The sequence below is a fragment of the Anabrus simplex genome, chromosome 1 (genome assembly GCF_040414725.1).
Source record: "Anabrus simplex isolate iqAnaSimp1 chromosome 1, ASM4041472v1, whole genome shotgun sequence".
Classification (NCBI taxonomy): Eukaryota; Metazoa; Arthropoda; class Insecta; order Orthoptera; family Tettigoniidae; genus Anabrus; species Anabrus simplex.
Window position 1 is genome coordinate 1,556,044,240 of NC_090265.1, and position 20,400 is coordinate 1,556,064,639.

General features: G+C 37.7%; 1 protein-coding gene across 1 annotated transcript in view; it reads right to left on the reverse strand.

Moving 5' to 3' along the window:
* The window catches only part of cic (Putative transcription factor capicua), a 519,891-nt gene that overhangs the window by 101,047 nt on the left and 398,444 nt on the right, over positions 1–20,400 (reverse strand). Inside the window, exon 18 of the mRNA XM_067138869.2 lies at positions 5,265–5,451. Within this exon, the coding sequence (XP_066994970.2) occupies positions 5,265–5,451 (187 nt within the window). The remainder of the gene's footprint in view (positions 1–5,264; positions 5,452–20,400) is intronic.

Sequence of the window (20,400 nt, forward strand, 5' to 3'; positions counted from 1 at the left end):
TACAGGGTTCAGCTCAGGCTACACAATCTCCTGGAAGGGAAAGGATAGGGAGAACTCCGCATTCATGGTGTTGGATTCGCTGTGAAGACCACATTGGTGAATGATTATCAGCTAATTCCAACTGCTGTCAGCAAAAGAATTATGACTCTCTGAATCCTTGGATGCTGATGTAGAAGCTATAGACCAATTCTACAACTTGCTGAGCACTACCGTCACCAAAGTACCACCAAGAGACAAACTCTTACTACTTGGCGATTTCAATGCCAGAGTTGATAAAGATCACCAATTATGAGGCAATGTGATGAGAAAATATGGACTTGGCAACTGTAATGCCAATGGTCTACTGCTGCTTGGTTTATGTGCTGAACATAAACTCTTTATTACTAATACTCAGTTCCTCCTGCCTAACTGATACAAGATTACTTGGATGCATCCTCGCTCAAAGCACTGGCACATCCTTGATGATAACATCACCAAGCAATGTTATACAGTAAAAAAGATGTCCTTGTTACAAGGACAGCAAGAAACATCGATTACTGCTGGACAGATCATAAGCTCCTTTTTATCCGGTTGAGAATCTCAATCTGTCGCAAACCAAAAAGATCCATCCACAACCTGCCCAGAAAGAACTTAGATACCTCTAAACTTCAAACTGAATCCATTGCTACAGATTACAGAAATGCAATCTCAAACAAACTGGCTAGTCATCCAGTGAGCAGTGATAGTACAAATCTGATAGTAGGATCTGACACATCCCACTCTGAAGAGTCTAGTGTCAGACCTAAGACGAAATGCTGGTTAATAGAGCAAACGCCTGAAAAGCCATACATCTAAGTTTTGATCTGATTTTTGATATGCTCTATTGGTGGAAAATATCTAATTCCCCCCATGGGAACTTAGAATTTCCATTTGGAATTGCTAGGCGGGCATTAATTCCATTGTGGAGTTTTATCTCCCGTATGCAGTTATCAGACTGTGCCACATAAAAGGCTTCTGATAAGTTCACCTGCATACACCCCAGCATCAGTGGGTAGGGTCTGACACATCCCACTCTGAAGAGTCTAGTGACAGACCTAAGACAAAATGCTGGTTAATAGAGCAAACGCCTGAAAAGCCATACATCTAATTTTTGATCTGAAATAATAGTCTTCCAACCAATCCATTCCAAGATGGGCAGCAGCATTTCAGCACAGACGTGAACTAAGCAGTGATGTGCAACAGACCAGAAGACCTGTTAGTGTCTGGACTGATGTGCCACATGCAGTAATTACCCAGTGCATGGATGTGGACACAAGATGGACACTACTTGAGTTACAAGCTGAAACAATGTCATCCTTCTCCATGACAACAACAACGCAGAACACATGTAGCAGAGGCTGTACGGAGACAACTTCAGCGCTGAGATGGGAAAAGTACTGGAACACCCGCCATACTCACTGGACCTATCTAAGTGACCTCTACCCCAAAGTGAAAAAAACCAATGCGAGGGAGACAGTTTGGGGCATGGGAAGACATTGCCAAGGCTGTGAAACATGATACTACAAAATTCATACACAGCGAGGCGACTGGTATCCGATGTGTCCCACATTGTTAATTGAGTTGTGCATTACATTGAATTGATTAAATAATATTTGCATATGCGGCGATATAAATATTTGAAAATATGAAGTAAGGAATGTAAGATTAAGGAATAATATTATCTTGGATAAAGTAGTTGAGGAAATATGATAAATATGACAACGTATGAGGAAATATTTTTATATAAGGTTAATTGATGAAAGATTAAGTAACGCAAATATGGATCAAGGTTATAATAGATGCTAGTAATGATGTAAAATATGGAATAACCTATGAGCTTATGGAAATTTGATAATGGACTTACGAGACAATAATAGATTATGGTCATCAAAAATAATTTCAAGTAACCTATAATTAAGACTCTGATGGCAACTTCAAAGAGAATTTCATATTATATTTAAGATTTAAGCTGATTTAAGCTGAAATAGCAGATCATTGATAGCAGATACGATCTTAGTGTCTTCATTACGTTAGCCTATCACTATTAAAGAATTAGGAAGTTCATCCATTGTATTTCCTTGTCGACTTGCAATCATATGATTGAATTTTATGAAGTGATATGACTTAAATACAACCCGTCAACAAATTTGTTGAAACTATTTACGACAATTTTACCTATTTCTTAGGAAAGTATTTCGAATATAACTATTCATGATTAATAATATTTTTTAAAAATTATGATAGGTAGCCATTGAAAGCTACAAAAGTGAAACTAATCTTATTCTGCGTATGTTTAATCAAATAATTCATCGCGTACATCGAAGATGAATGAAATAATCTGCCCTAATCATTCTTAGTTGACCTGAAGAATTTTATTTTATTCTTATTGTATAATTTCAATACTTTCAAACATGTTAATTGAGTTATTTTTTTTCTCAACATAAAGAATTCTTGAATATTTATTCTTCAATAAGAGACATAGGAGATGTGAATAGTAATTTATGCAAGGTCAAGTTGACTTTCATTTAAGTAATTTCAATCTGAGCAAACTTCCAAGGAGAGAAATTATATTTGTTTATGAAGTCAAAACCTTGGAAGAGCTTTTTTTTTCTTTTTTCGTGTGGCTATTTCTAGCCGAGTGCAGCCCTTGTAAGGCAGACCCTCCGATGAGGGTGGGCGGCATCTGCCATTTGTAGGTAACTGCGTGTTATTGTGGTGGAGGATAGTGTTATGTGTGGTGTGTGAGTTGCAGGGATGTTGGGGACAGCACAAACACCCAGCCCCCGGGCCAATGGAATTAACCAATTAAGGTTAAAATCCCCGACCCGGCCGGGAATCGAACCCGGGACCCTCTGAACCGAAGGCCAGTACGCTGAACATTCAGCCAACGAGTCAGACTTGGAACAGCTGATAGTATATTCTATGATTGCGAACTAGAATGTCAAGATCAAGAGAATGAATACAAAACAATACTTTCAGAGAAATATTAGTGTAAATAGTAAAAAAATATTGGAATCAAAGGTTTAACTTATCTAAAACATACTACATTATTTTGAATAAATAATAGTTATTATGAATTTGATCTATTATTATTATTATTATTATTATTATTTTATAGATTATAAATAAGTTAATGTTATAGTTAATAATAAGTTGTAGAATCTGCAGTTGAATTTTTAAGGCACAAAGGTCCCTAAAACTTAAATATCGCAAATGAAGGAGAGATAACGGATAATTCTCAGTCGAAGTCACGTAAAATATTTTATATTTAACGTAATCCCTGAGATGTTCTCCAACTTCAGCCGCAGATTTTCTTGAATGCCAACGTGGGCTAAATGGAAGAAAGAGAGGATACCCAATAACCACGTGCGGCGCAATGATTTGAGTATGAAAAGTAATTGATAGAGCTTTCTGGCACAAATTAATTCCATTATTAAGGAGTGTAGGAGTATAAGAACAATCACCTCACTCATATGGGACCACTACAATGGTCAAAATGAAGTTGTACGTTTGCAAGATGTTCTTACTAATCCAGTCGCTAAAAGAAATAAAAATGAAAAGAAAAAACTACGACAAAGATAATAATAATAATAATAATAATAATAATAATAATAATAATAATAATAATGTTATTGGCTTTACGTCCCACTTGTTACTTTTATGGCTTTCGAAGACGCCAAGGTACTGGAATTTAGTTCCGCAGGAGTTCTTTTACATGCCAGTAAATCTACTGACACAAGGCTGATGTATTTGAGAACCTTCAAATATCACCTGACTCAGCCAAGATAGAACCTGCCAAGTTGGGGACAGAAGGCCAGTCAACCGTCTGAGCCACTCAGATCAGCCTCTCGCCACTTTTGGTGAATACCATTGGTGATGATAGTGGAAGCTTTACAAGTCATAAGACTTACTATTTGTTTTACGTCGCACCAACACAGATAGGTCTTATGGCAACGACGGGATAGGAAAGACCTAGGAACCGGAAGGAAGCGGTTGTGGCCTTAATTAAGGTACAGCCCCAGCTGTGTGTGCCTGGTGTGAAAATGGGAAACCATGGAAAACCATCTTCAGGGGTACCGACAGTGGGTTTCGAACCCACTGTCTCCCGATGCAAGCTCACAGCTGCGTGCCCCTAACCGCACGGCCAACTCGCCCGGTAAGACATAAGACTAGGAGTAAAAATCAATGGAATGCTTATGCAAGTAATTCAGTTTGTAGAACAAGCCACTCTAGCTCGTAGCTCATCTACCTCGCAGGCAATGCTATCAAGAATTGCATCAACAGTACAGAACTATGGTCTAAACAACAAAATGCATGACACTCGAGATCTCAAAACTTCTTCACTTAAAGATTGATGACTCAGATATAGAACAAGTCAAATCTTTCACTTACCTACATCAGAAGATTACAGGGATGAAAGGTGCACCACTGAAGTTAAATGTCGTACTGCTCAGGCCGAAACAGGTCGTAAGCAAAAGAAGCGATTACTGTGTGCCAAGTCAAATTAGTCTTTACCTACGACTGAGATTGTTACATGCATTTGTATGGACAGTGGCAGAAGCCTTCACTGAAGGAAAATATCCATGGAGAAGACCTAGAAATACCTTCCTTAAACAAATTCTACATAACATCCAGGTCACATCAACGAAAACTACTCCAATAACACTCCCACTGCCATTATGCATCAATGAAGAAAGCTGCAAGTAACAGGAAGAACTGGAAGTGTTTTATGGCAACTGATCATTCTCAGGACTGCAGATGAATGAAATGAAAAGGATTAAAAGTAAATGGTACAACTTGCTTTTCAAGGTTATGTACCTGTTATGACACCTATTGCTCTCACTGCATTGTGCGCTTTTCTCGTCACTTGCTTCATATCTTGGATGAAAAGTCAACGAAAACTACTCCAATAACGCTCCCCCTGCCATGAATGACGATATAAAATTTTGTATAGTAATTTTTGAAAGTATTAATTAATTGTAAACAATAAATATCTGTGTACCTTTCTTTTTTCCAAATTTTCCTGACCTTAAATCGGACCAGCAGGGGATGTGAGTGGAAATATAATTAGATTCCAAAGGGTTAACATAATCACACTAATCAACAAAAAATATACGAAGTGGTCTGTTTTGAAGTTTCACCTGCTGTCACTTAATATACCAAAAATGAATTCTTTAACGGAATAGTTATGAGCGATGAAGCCATACAACGCATCACCACAATTAGCTAAAGGAATATTATCTTACCCATCGACTGCCTCCTTTGTAGCGGAGCCCTGCCCAGTTGAGCAGGTGTTGGTGCCAGGACGAACGTTGTTCCTTCCTCAGATGGTGGATCACTGTCATTCTCGGGGGCCCCTGAAGATTCAATCACTGAAAAATTTTCTGTCCGTGAAGACGGTCGAGCACTGTTGAGTGGGGATGATTCATGAACCTATAACAACAATTCTAGTGTAGCTGAGGTTATCTCTAATCCAGTTATTCAGGAAGGAATAACCAAAATAAACCTTAAAGAAAATGAATATCGGTGGTCAATTAGAAATTGAATTGTTTTATGGCAGTAAAATTTATTTTTAGGTATTTCAAGTTTTTTTATGATTGAAAAATATTGCATTAAGAGCCCAAATGTTGTTAAAAGTTATTGGCATTCATTTCTGTGGAAAGTATCCATGACTACTGCAGAGTGGAAATGTAGGCCTATGTTTTATGAATATGCAAAAGCCTTGGACCAGGTGCAATATAATAAACTTAAAGGAGAACAACACAACACAAAAACACATATTTCGTTATTCATTGCTAAAGATGTATTATGGGAATGTAATAACAATGCCGTTAATCCGGTGCCTCTATGTCCAACCATTCTCAAGTTATGTGCGGAAGTAGTAACTGGTCGTGACGTCACTGCGCTGTAGATGAGCCAGAACGAACGACGTTTACCGATGTCCATTCAGATAGCAATCTTGACATGGATATGCTAAACACTACAGGCCGTGCCGGCACGCAAATTTGGTGTAAATGTAATGAGTGTACCGTCATGGATACGGATGAAGAAAGTGTATGGTGTTGTGAATTAGACAATGTAAAAGCAGTGAAATCTGAGAAATTTATGTGTATAACACGAAATTCCTCGTTTACAAGGCTTATTTTAGACCGTGAAGTATTGACAATGACAAGGCATAATATGAATTTAAAAACAAAGAACATGCCAAAGAAACATTTACTGACAGCTTTAAATCCATCAAACAGAACTTGGCGTTTTATTTGTTACAAACAGTTCACTTCGTGGGTAAATTCATGGACTGCGATTGGTAAAAAGAACAGAGTTGTCATACCATAATGTGTTGTCAACACCAAAAGGAACACATTTCCGGAACCCGATGGCACCTATGTGGGCTTCAAGCTGTAAATGAAAAAATGAAATTAAAACAGTAGAATTATGTAAGAGTTTCCTAAGCTTGTTTGTATGATAAATATAGATAATGTATTATTTTGACATGAAGTACGGTACCTCATTTATTGCTGCTAGTGAAATCTTGAGAAGTGCTTCTTGATCAGGTCGTCATTCGAAGGTCGAGGTATGGGAGCGATGTTTTTAGGCAGTGACAGATCCATTGCTTGATCTTCAGGTGAGGCTCTACTATAGTTCGTTGTGTTTTATATGTTCCACATCTTTTAAAAAAGATTTGTCTAAAACTATTTTCTTCAAGGCTTCATATGAACTTGAATTTCCTTTAATCCACATTTTCCTTCTCTCTTTCTGCTCTGTTAATGTATCGTGCTCACAGGATTTCCATTCACGGTTTTCTAACCACTTATGCTCATGTTTTACGTGGTGCAAAATTGACATAAATTTATCAATTAACACAGAACTGTTTCCATTACATGTTTGTGCTGGCTATCATAAATTATTATTTATACTGGCCTTCCATGCTTGAACTTCTGGATGATTTTTACCGAGAGCTTTCATCTTTCTCATTAGACTTTTTCATATGTGCCAAACATCAAATTCATGTTCAATATCAGGATACTGCGTTCTCAGTAAATATCTTACACCTTTGTGTCTATCGGAAAGGAAGAGTTTTACATTACAATTTTCTTCCTGTACAATCTTCCTCATCGCGATTTCACACGCAGCCCTTTCAAGATCACCTTTCACCATCACTCTCTGAACAAGTTCCAAATGAGCTATGCGGCCTGTATTTATATCCATTAGTGAATACACTAAATATTTGGCTGAAAAGCCGGGAGAATCATACTGGCCATCTCCGCTAACCAAATGGGTTTGACACTGCTTTTCAAACAATCAATAACATTAGTCCTTTCTTGATCCCAAACACCCTCCACTATCGGACCAGTTACTCTATGAATAATCATATACAGTTCGTGACATCATATGTAAGTTAATGGACTTGCAGAATGCTTACAAAATAGAGATTATTTTAATCCACCTATTCAATACAAATTGGTTTTGTGTTGCTAGTTCATAATACTACAACACAAATTTACGGGGACATGTTTCGAGGTAATAGAATGAGTGAAGCATCCCTTTGACTGCTGCTACAAAGTCTTGTGGTCTTTCTTACGTTACTGTGACTAATGTCGAAAGAAACATAAACAGCTACTCAAGATTTGGATAGAAGCCCTCCCACCTTTTAACTACAACGAACTACATTAATACAATTTGCTACCAATGGATATTCAAGTCGCAACAAACAAGATTATTCTAATACTTTCACTGATCAAATCTCCAAACTGCAGCAAGCCTCGAAAATTCTAGAAGCTGGTCTCCAACGGTTCCAAGATTTTAATTTTTAGAATATCATTTCGACTCAAATTAAACATGGAGTCAAATCATAGTTATTTTTAAATAATTGCATTGGAGATCACAATTATTAACCAAATTCTCAATATCGGAAGTTACTGTGTTCCAGTAATCAATAGATTTTAGAAAAATTGGCTCCTATATTTTAACCTTCAGTTTATATTTATGACTCAAATTTAAAGCCATATTACAGTTGATTCAATCAACCACAGCATTGTGAAAACAATTTTAGCCAAATTTTCAAATTTTAGTTACTATGTTTTGGACGTCAATGTATTTTAGAATTAAGGGTTACTACAATTCAACATTGTAATTGTGCAAACAATTTTAACCACCTTTTTAAATTGTAGTTGCTATGTTTTAGACGTGAACGTATTTTAGAATTAAGGGTTACTTCAATTCAACATTGTAATTCATATTGTCATACTTTTAATGTGTACATAATTTCTATGTTTTTTTACATATTATTACTAAACATGGATTTATACTCAAGCAAAAAACATTTGTAAAAACAATCCAAATATGACAGGTCTTGACCTTGAGACAATTATGTAGGCTGAAGATGCTTGTAAATAAAGCGAAACATGTCCCCAGCAACACAAAACCAATTTGTATTGAATAGGTGGATTAAAATAATCTCTATATTGTAAGCATTTATAGCAAATTTCAATACGGGTCTAATCATGAGATTAGTTACATGTAACTTTCAGAATGACCGAAAAGGTTCAAACAGAATGCCTGACAACAATAATGCTGATGATATTAGGACATTTGCTTCCGGTATCTTTCCTTCCATAGGTTGAGAATATCAACGGACTTTATTACCACAATCGCAAAGTGATTTTATGCACAACACAGTCCCTTTAGTGTAATGTGAAATGTTTTTCACTTTACTTTTACAAATGTAACAAATTTCAAAGAGTGTGAGCAAACTTGTCCCCACTACAAAGAAATATGAACCAGTAATATGTACATCGTCCTGAGTGTGTTCGTTATCAGTATCACTAATATAACTTTCACTGTCACTTTCATCTGGTTCATAGAAACTGTCATTCAACTGTTCTCCCATTACGTCACTGTTCAAGGCTGTACCGGAAGTTGCAACGTCGAAGTAGTTTCTAGCTATTTCACTTCCTAACTCATACTGTATTTCTACACTACATTCGTGTCTGTCTGGTGAAATATTTTCTCTCATATCATTCTGAACGTCGTGTACATCATTATTGTTATCACTTCCGTTTAATACTGTGTCAACAAACACCCTTCGTCTTTTAGCCTCATACCTTTCCGTCCTGCTCTTTTTAGTTTCTGACAAGTACTCCCACAGTGTATTTTGTGAAGCGGCTTCCATATGAATTAGCATTCCTGCCTGAGAAGTATCTCCATCCGTCGACGCCAGACATCTTATTGAAGGAACAGACCCTGGCTTCAATTTCGGACCTTGCAGCCTTTCCGTAGGCATCACCTTCATTTTCAAAAGTTGCGTTTCATCATAGTCTGTATTTTTGAAATGCACTGAGCACACAGTAGCTCCCTTACCGGGAGAAAAGTGTTTCCTCTTGCAAAATTGTACCCAACTGCTAAACCTTCGAGGCAACTTACTTCGATTTGGAAACCTATGGAAATGTATTTCTTTCTCTCTACACTTTTGGTTTCTACTCATTGTGTTGTTACAGCTGTACACACTACAGGAAGGCATTTCGACAAATAGTCACCGCACTATTATAATAAACAACACTTCAAGTAAACGGAAGATTCGCTGAGCGGGTACTGCAATAATCAACTGGATGGCTCGCTCAGCGCTTACAGCGCAGTAGATATAGATGTTGATTCCCATAGGGAATTTGAAATATTTGTCCTGAATGAGTAAATTTATAATACCAATATAAATGGTCCGTTATTGGACATTAAAAATTTTCCAGCTAGCTCATTCTTGGTTGCTAGCGTTTCGCCCTCGTGTGCTAGGGTGGGCTCATCAGTTGGTACCTAGCACACCTACCAATACGCTGGCTACCAGGTTAATTCCTGGAGGCAAAAGCAGCTGGGCGTAGAGCTAACCACTCTACCCCATCAAGTGGAAGCCTTTACCTTCCACCCCTTCAAGGGCCTTCATGGCCTGTGCGGAGATGACCTTGCTTCTTCTTTTACTTTTATCCTAATGTGTACATTTATTGCTACAGAACAATATTTTAACATATGTAACATACCCAGAACCATAGCACTTGGTCCAATTCAACTACTCATCATGGCAAATATTATAATTGTTCATACAATTCACATTATTGGTTTTACGCTGTTCATTAATAGAAATACATATTGTTTTAGGATATTTTGACTAAAATGTGTATTTATTTGATTATGGCTGATGATGACTCCAAGTAGGGCCGAAACTAGTTCCAAGCGAATTAATGTAATGTAAATATATGCATTGCAAAAAGAATGTATTGAATAGAGAGGGGGGGGATTTTTTATAAGAAAAAACTATATGTAACTTCAAAAATCTGCCTACCTTTGCCAGGTTTGAACTCTCTATCTTGGGATCTGGAGGCCAACACACTACTACCGATCCACAGAGGCAGAATGAAGTGGGGATTATTTACTGCAACAGCCTTGATTCCTTTTCTTGAACAATTTGGAAAAACACACCTCTCAATGTGATGCAATAATGTTCCCACGCTCTTCAAGCACTTATTGTAGTAATGTAATTTTGTACCTCTATCAATTACATGTTTTTCTGTCATTATTGCAATTGGTTTTCTGAAGTAAACACACCGTTAAGTCCTGAAAATGCTGCAAAAAGTGTTGCTTTGGTGGAAGATGGTCACAGCATGCATCATGTTGCAGAAGTGTTGAGAACTACACCTTCTACAAATTCCAGGTAGAGGGAAACTGGACGCTATTCAAAGAGACCAGGATCAGGCCCGAGAAGAGCAACACTACAAGAGATGATCACTTCTTGCGGCTTTAAGTTCTTCGCAGCCATCACACTACCACCATTGAAATATGAAATGGACTCCACTAACTTTGTGGGGTCAATGTTAGTGACAGGACTGACCGAAGAAGAATTGAAGAAGCCAATCTTCAATCCAGAAGACCTGCTAAAGGCCCAGAACTCACCAGATACCATCACACAGCTCTACTGAGTTTCGCAAGGGAACATTGCGGCAGGACACTACAATAATGGGTGCAAGTGATGTTCACTGATCAGTCATGATTTGGTCCCCCATCACCAGAGAATAGTAGTAGGGTCTGGAGAAGGGCTGGTGAAAGGTACTTCACCATGCACATTCTTACCCAGGACCTTTTCAGAATGGTTCTCTGACGTAGTCAAGAATCAATATGACTGTGAGGATGGAATTGGTCTTCGTGGAGTATGGGAGATTTACAGCACATTGGTAGATGGAGGAAAACCTTCTGGAGTATGTTGTGCCTTCCGCTTCATTTATTGGTGTTAATTTCACACTACAGTAATGCAGGACAATGCACACTGACATGTCATGCCCGCAAGTGTAGTGACAAGAATTTCCTTACTTTGAGAGCACAGACATTCACTCTGATAGATGTTATGGTCTGCATAAGAGAGAAGAAGAAAGGGAGAAAGAAATTAGAAGTTATGCATAGTACACTAACAAAATTATCACAAAAAAATAAAATAGATGGGCTAGGCTCTTATGCTGCATAGTAACAGAACAGATTTTTGTCTAATCACTTCTGAATTTATACATCTATTATTTACATGGTTAGACTACTCCCTGAATATGCCAGCAACTTTCAGCATAAATGGCTATGTGATTAAAAGAGTGAACAGCTTCAGGTACTGTGGTTCTACAGCAACCTCCCCGAATAATGTCTGCACTGAAACTAAGAAACTGATCTCGGTAACAAAGAATATTTTGCTTTGGGCAGTTTATTTCAATGAAGGTCCCTCAGCTGAAACTGATGATCTATAAATCATATGGCCAGTTCTCACATATAAAACATAGCCTTAAAAAATAAACTGACATACAAAGATCAATCAATCAATCAATCAATCAATCAATCAATCAATCAATCAATCAATCAATACTGATCTGCATTTAGGACAGTCGCCCAGGTGGCAGATTTCCTATCTGTTGCTTTCCTAGCCTTCTCCTAAACGATTTCAAAGAAATTGGAAATTTATTGAACATCTCCCTTGGTAAGTTATTCCAATCCCTAACTCCCCTTCCTATAAACGAACATTTGCCCCAGTTTGTCCCCTTGAATTCTAACCTTATCTTCATATTGCGATCTTTCCTACTTCTATAAACGCCATTCAAACTTATTCCTCTACTAATGTCATTCCACGCCATCTCTCCGCTCACAGCTTGGAGAGACAGTCTCTTAGTGCATTGCCACCGCCGGTGGCTCCAGTTAGCCTACGCAGTGGCCTCCACGGTATGCACTAGCCAGCGTATTGGTAGGTGTGCTAGGTACCAAGTGATGAGCCCCACCTAGCACACGAGGGCGAAACGCTGGCAACCAAGAATGAGTTGGCTGGAAAAATTATAATGTCCAATAACGGACCATTTATATTGGTATTATAAATTTACTCATTCAGGACAAATATTTCAGATTCCCTATGGGAATCAACATCTATGTCATCTGATGGCCAAGCAGGCATCAATTTTTGATAATGAGACAAAGTCTCTTAGTGCATAGGCACTGCCGGTGGCTCCAGTTAGCCTACGCAGTGGCCTCCACGGTATGCACTAGCCAGCGTATTGATAGGTGTGCTAGATACCAACTGATGAGCCCACCTTAGCACACGAGGGCGAAACGCTGGCAACCAAGAATGAGTTAGGTGGAAAATTTATAATGTCCAATAACGGAGCATTTATATTGGTATTATAAATTTACTCATTCAGGACAAATATTTCAGATTCCCTATGGGAATCAACATCTATGTCACATACCACTTAGTCGAGCAGCTCTTCTTCTTCCTCTCAATTCTTCCCAACCCAAACATTGAAACATTTTTGTAACGCTACTCTTTTGTCGGAAATCACCCAGAACAAATCGAGCTGCTTTTCTTTGGATTTTTTCCAGTTCTTGAATCAGGTAATCCTGGTGAGGGTCCCATACACTGGAACCATACTCTAGTTGGGGTCCTACCAGAGACTTATATGCCCTCTCCTTTACATCCTTACTACAACCCCTAAACACCCTCATAACCATGTGCAGAGATCTGTACCCTTTATTTACAATCCCATTTATGTGATTACCCCAATGAAGATCTTTACTTATATTAACACCTAGATACTTACAATGATCCCCAAAAGGAACTTTCACCCCATCAAAGCAGTAATTAAAACTGAGAGGACTTTTCCTATTTGTGAAACACACAACCTGACTTTTAACCCCGTTTATCAACATACCATTGCCTGCTGTCCATCTCACAACATTTTCGAGGTCACGTTGCAGTTGCTCACAATCTTGTAACTTATTCATCACTCTATAGAGAATAACATCATCCGCAAAAAGCCTTACCTCAGATTCCACACTTTTACTCATATCATTTATATATATAAGAAAACATAAAGGTCCGATAATACTGCCTTGAGGAATTCCCCTCTTAATTATTACAGGGTCAGATAAAGCCTCACCTACTCTAATTCTCTGAGATCTATTTTCTAGAAATATAGCAACCCATTCAGTCACTCTTTTGTCTAGTCCAATTGGACTCATTTTTGCCAGTAGTCTCCCATGATCCACCCTATCAAATGCTTTAGACAGGTCAATCGCGATACAGTCTATTTGGTCTCCTGAATCCAGGATATCTGCTATATCTTGCTGGAATCCTACAAGTTGAGCTTCAGCGGAATAACCTTTCCTAAAACCGAACTGCCTTCTATCGAACCAGTTATTAATTTCACAAACATGTCTAATATAATCAGAAAGAACGCCTTCCCAAAGCTTACATACAATGCATGTCAAACTGACTGGCCTGTAATTTTCAGCTTTATGTCTATCACCCTTTCCTTTATACACAGGGGCTACAATAGCAACTCTCTATTCATCTGGTATAGCTCCTCCGACCAAACAATAATCAAATAAGTACTTCAGATATGGTACAATATCCCAACCCATTGTCTTTAGTATATCCCCAGAAATCTGATCAATTCCAGCCGCTTTTCTACTTTTCAACTTTTGTATCTTATTGTAAATGTCATTGTTATCATACGTAAATTTTATTACTTCTTTGGCCTTAGTCTCCTCCTCTATCTCGACATCATCCTTGTAACCAACAATCTTTACATACTGCTGACTGAATACTTCTGCCTTTTGAAGATCATCACATACACACTCCCCTTGTTCATTAATTATTCCTGGAATGTCCTTCTTGAACCTGTTTCTGCCTTAAAATACCTATACATACCCTTCCATTTTTCACTAAAATTCATATGACTGCCAATTATGCTTGCCATCATGTTATCCTTAGCTGCCTTCTTTGCTAGATTCAATTTTCTAGTAAGTTCCTTCAATTTCTCCTTACTTCCACAGCCATTTCTAACTCTATTTCTTTCCAGTCTGCACCTCCTTCTTAGTCTCCTTATTTCTCTATTATAATAAGGTGGGTCTTTAACATTCCTTACCACCCTTAATGGTACAAACCTGTTTTCGCATTCCTCAACAATTTCTTTAAACCCATCCCAGAGTCTGTTTACATTTTTATTTACCGTTTTCCACCGATCATAGCTACTTTTTAGAAACTGCCTCATGCCTGTTTTATCAGCCATATGGTACTGCCTAACAGTCCTACTTTTAAGACCTTCCTTTCTATCACATTTATGTTTAACTACCACAAAAACAGCTTCATGATCACTAATACCATCTATTACTTCAGTTTTCCTATAGAGCTCATCTGGTTTTATCAGCACCACATCCAGGATATTTTTCCCTCTGGTTGGTTCCATCACTTTCTGAATCAGCTGTCCTTCCCATATTAACTTATTTGCCATTTGTTGGTCATGCTTCCTGTCGTTCGCATTTCCTTCCGAATTGACATCTCGCAAATTCAGATCTCCCGCTACAATCACATTTCTTTCCATGTCGTTTCCCACATAGCTGACTATCCTAACAAATAATTCCGAATCCGCGTCAGTGCTACCCTTTCCCGATTTTTACACTCCAAATATATCCAGTTGCCTAGTATCTTTAGAAATGAGCCTTACACCTAGAATTTCATGTCTCTCATCTTTAACTTTTTCGTAGCTTACAAATTCTTCTTTCACCAGAATGAACACTCCCCCTCCCACCATTCCTATCCTATCTCTACGATACACACTCCAGTGCCGTGAGAAAATTTCTGCATCCATTATATCATTTCCCAGCCATGATTCAACTCCTATTACAATATCTGGTAAATATATATCTATTAAATTACTTAATTCTATTCCTTTCCTTACAATACTTCTACAGTTCAACACTAACAATTTTATGTCATCCCTACTTGATTTCCAGTTCCCTGTTCCCTTATCACCGCTCCCTAGGCCATCCCGTTTCCCTGAATGTACCTCCCTATTACCCTTCCAAACAAATTTCCTAACTTATACGTACCACTGCGGTTTAAATGAAGGCCATCTGAGTGCAGATCCCTATCTCCTACCCACCCATTAGGATCTAGAAATTTCACTCCCAGTTTCCCACATACCCACTCCATAGTCTCATTTAAATCCCCAATCACCCTCCAGTCAGTATCCCTTCTACACAGTATTCCACTAATAACAATCTCTGCTTTCTTAAACTTCACCCGTGCTGCATTTACCAGATCCCACACATCTCCAACTATGTTGGTACTTATATCAGCTTGCCTTACATTGTTGGTACCAACATGAAACACTACCACCTTCTCCTTCCCCTCCTCCCTCTCTTCTACTTTCCTCAACATCTGCCTCAACCTAATTCCTGGATAACACTCTACCCTGGTACCCTTTCCTCCACACACTTTTCCCACGTGTCTAACGATGGAATCCCCCATGACCAGAGCCTCAACCCTACCCACCTCATTTGATCCCCTCCCCTCCTGGTCAGCCCTATTTTCCTGATAGCTGCAGAAGCTACTTCCTCCTCCCTTTTCTCCTTCCCATGACCCTGTTCCACCTGTCTTTTCCTATCCTCTACTCTACATTTTCCTTTCCTACCTTTTCCCTTCCTCCTACCTCCACACATCTCAGCAACAGTTCCCTGTCCCTCATCTTCCCTCTGTTGTTCTACCTGGAGTAAAGTAAACTCGTGTCCTCATCCCGAGGTGGCGCAGCTCTTTTCAGGCACACCTCCATCGGAGGTGAGCTGCATGTACCATTTCAACCACATACCAGCCCTCCTGCCATTCTTAAATTTCCTGCAGTACTGGGAATCGAACCCGGGCCCACGAGGACGGCAGCTAATTACACTAACCGTTACGCTACAGAGGCGGGCTCTACCTGGAGTGACTCGTACCGATTTCGCACAGACACCTGTCCTGAATTCTGATCCTGAATAGAGCCCTTAGCCTGCAATCTCCTTCCCCTTAGAACATTAGACCACCTGTCTTCTACAACTCCTCCCTTTCCTTCCCCTCCCTCTTGTACACCTACTGTAACCTGTACATTGTTCGAGGGAGTTTGAGGGAATGTATCTACACTACACTACACTACACTACACTGCGTTTGGTTAAGTGCTTAAGTATCAAAAGAATTGCCGTACACGAAGAAAAACATGAATATAACTGGCAAGATACTATCTAATATATTATACCTTATCTCCACTACAATTCTACTGAAATGTGGTTAAGTTATGTGATTATTACAGCTGGTGGATTACTCCACGGGACGGAGAATAAAAGTGTCCTTAATTAGGCCTACTGAAAAATACGAGGTTGTCTACAATAATTTCTCAAATATTTCTATCAGAACTACTCCTACTACTCCAGGGACTTGAACTGCAATTACTGGGACATATGAACTTTATTATTATTATTATTAGCTAACCGTTCATAGATACTGAAAGATCGAGGGAGCGAAATATAAATTACGGGTTCTTTAACTACCTACTCAGAAGTACAAATGATTGGAATACAAGGTCAGCTGATTTTTATTTATTTTAACTTGACTACACTACTCCCTTTGTTCACGACTGTAGCCAACAATGTAATATTTGAATATGAGGAGCGACAATAATCAATAACAATACAACGACTGTTAACTATTACCGTGTAATCTCTTTAACTACTTTTTAAATGGAAGTTTACAGGCGTATCGTGTTTTTTAATGTAGTAAATTTTTTCCTTCGCGATAGTTTGGACGGACATCTATACGAAATACCGGAGAAATTTTGGCGGAAGTTATGGTACTATTCCTTATGATAATCTGCCTTTGTAAGTATTATACCAATGAACCTACAGAAATACACAAATATTTTTAAAGTTAATACCTAAAGTATTTTTTAAACCTAAATTCGAAACAAGGTACACCTAGCTAGGAGGATATAGTTTCTCCAGAGGCCAAAGGAGAAAGTGATATAAAGTAGTAGTAGTAGTAGTAGTAGTAGTAGTAGTAGTAGTAGTAGTAGTAGTAGTTACAGCTCTAACAATTTTAGAAATTACTAGACTAGACTGAACAAACAATTTTAGAGTGTGATTTTAATTTTGTCATATTTCACACGTTGTTGTGCACATAGTTCATCCCAGATGTTTTTAACACTTTTTAATGTAATTTGTACGTGTTTGTACATTTGTTTTAGTTATTGGATGTGTGTGTACAGTTTTACATACATGCTGATGATAGCCAACCAAGGCCAAAACTACTTCCTAGATTAGAAATTTAATTTAAACATTGCATAATATAGCATTGAAAAGGTGGACCATTACGACATAAGTTTAATTATTATTGTGATCACAATTCAATATAGATCAAAACCATGAAGTTTATATCCCAGGCTGTGGTTTAATCAGTACATTGAATGCCAGCAAGAAAGTTCATAAAGTAGAAAGTTGTTTTCTCGACAGTAATCAAAATTTTGTATGTCCTCATTGACAGACTGACAATACTGGCAAATGTTATGCATTTGCTAAATTCAGATTAGTTTGTCCTATGTAGCGACCAAGGTGATAAGTCAGAGGCATTTTCATAAAGGAGAGTAAGAACTATAGGAAAAGTAAAAATGATAAACAAATGCACAGCTCTAAAATAGGGTACATCTGCCAAAATTAGGTTCTCATATGCTGAGGGCACAGAGATCAAATACACTAATTAGTCTGAATACAGCAAATTATGATTCCCAAAATGAAAGTGTAAAGATTCTTAAAAGAGGTAATTATTCTTTTAACAACTTCCACCTATATTCTGAAGATAGCAAATATTACAAAAAATTCATAAGCAGAGATGCCAATCTTCAAAGGTGGTCAACAGTAGTGTGAATCTCAGAAGAGGTGGTGGTAAATGACACATTTTAGGCAAATTATAATATCAGACAAGCCAACTTTCGAAACTAAAAAATCAGGAGAAATTTGGCAGCAAATCGCGACGTGTTATGACACATCACTGATGGCAGAACATGTACTAATTCATTATAATTCAATACATTAACAACTCAATTTGGCCTACATATATATGTATTTCATTATTTATACGTGAATACTAAATATGGGACATACCTGAACTAATTACATGTTATGAGTCTCATTACGATAGCCGTATTGGAGTACAGAATGTAAAAGTTTCAAACAAATTTATTAAAAAACCACCATTCCAATACTTTACAGTCTTTAAGTTTAAGATACAAATATTACACATATGTTAAAATGGGACATGTTTTGCTTAGGCTTCGTAAGCATCTTCAGCCATACTTAATCTAAAGCTAAGTCAGGGCCCTGAACTGGGTTCCTAATTGAAGTATAATAGATGCTTTAATACAAGATAAAACACTCATAAAAATCTAGTTGTGGAGAAAGCGATGCTTAAATGCAACAAAAAATTCAAAAATGAACTTGTTATAGTATTATATGTACATGGAATGAATACTAGTGTTTGTCTAAAAAAGTGCAAGTTGGTTATTTGTAGAACGAGACAGTCATAATGATCTGACATACATTTGTGTTGTACAGATTATTTTTTATTAATAAAGCGTGGATTAATTAAAATATTGAAAAATAAATCTTCGAACGTTGTTGATTGAGTATCAGGTATGTAGAATTACAGTAGAGTTGTTAACTCCAAGTGGTTGCGCGATAAGTTCAAAAGGAGCTTGAAGCATCGGTATAGAAGTGTTGTATCTCCTTCCAGAATAATCATTGTAATAGATTGTAGTCGTGAGCTGTCTAGCGTAGATTCAACAAATAGGGTGTTCAATAAAGCCTTAGATGTGGGAGAATTCACAATGTAGCACGTGTTGAAAACTGAAATGTGTAAGAAACTAAATGTAAGTTTTGAAACATAGAGAACATTCTATTAATGAGTGGAAGTTTAACAACGCTTACCCCTAGAGTTGACCAAAAGCTGACTAGCCTTGTTGGTTGTTTGAGACGATCTGGCAGTTGTTATTCTACTGCTACGTGTATTGTAGGGGTGTGTCTGTGAAGGCGGAGAAAGAGTCAGGAGATGGGAGGTAGGCAGAGCATTGAGGACATTAGGAGAAGGTGGAGGGGGTGTGGCGCCAATCGGTGACTCTGGAGTGGCTACTATTGCATTAGGGAAATTGCTGACGTGTTTATAATTAAATATTTTCATGAAATTATTTGTATTTATGTTGAAGGCTGTGAGTAATTTCGGGATTTGTTCAATTAATAGGCTATTTGTGTCATGAACATCGTTTAGATTACTATTAATGTTATAATGCTGGTTTAGAAAAATATAAGCATTTTCTAACTCGGTCATCAGTTTACTCTTGTTGACATGTATTATAATATGAAGGTCTTGTTCAATCGTGGTAAAGTTATTGCTCATAGGGAATGTTTTCTATGTTTTGAAGCATTGTAATGTTCCAAACATCTAGTTTTGAAACTGCATCCGGTTTGTCCTATGTCCGTAAAGTTTCATTGGGCACATTTGAGTATATAAATTCCAGGATTTGAAAATTTATTGTGTATTGAATTTACGGTATTGGAGTTAAAAAATATATTACGATTAGTGTTACGAGTTATATACGCGATTTTGACTTCATATTTCTTTAGCGGATTGGTTATACTGTATATGGCCAGGTTAGTAAAGGTAAAAGCAGCAAAACTGGTTTTTTCGGGAGTGAATTTTGAAGCAGCTTTTTTAGTTTGATTTTACCTATAATTTTATTGACCATATCTGGTTTGTAGCCGTTGAGTTAGCAAAATCTTTAATGTAACCAAATTCTTTCTTTCTGTTAACATTAGAAAGTGGGAATTTTAGAGCCCTGTGAATTAAACTGTAAAAGGTCGCCTGCTTATGAGAATGTGGATGCAAAGAATCATTCTTTATAGTCAACGGAGTGGACGAAGGTTTCCTGTAAATTTGGAATATAAATTTATCCTTAGCCCTCGATCTTTCAGTATTTATGAGCGGTTAGCTAATAATAATGAAGTTCATATATCCC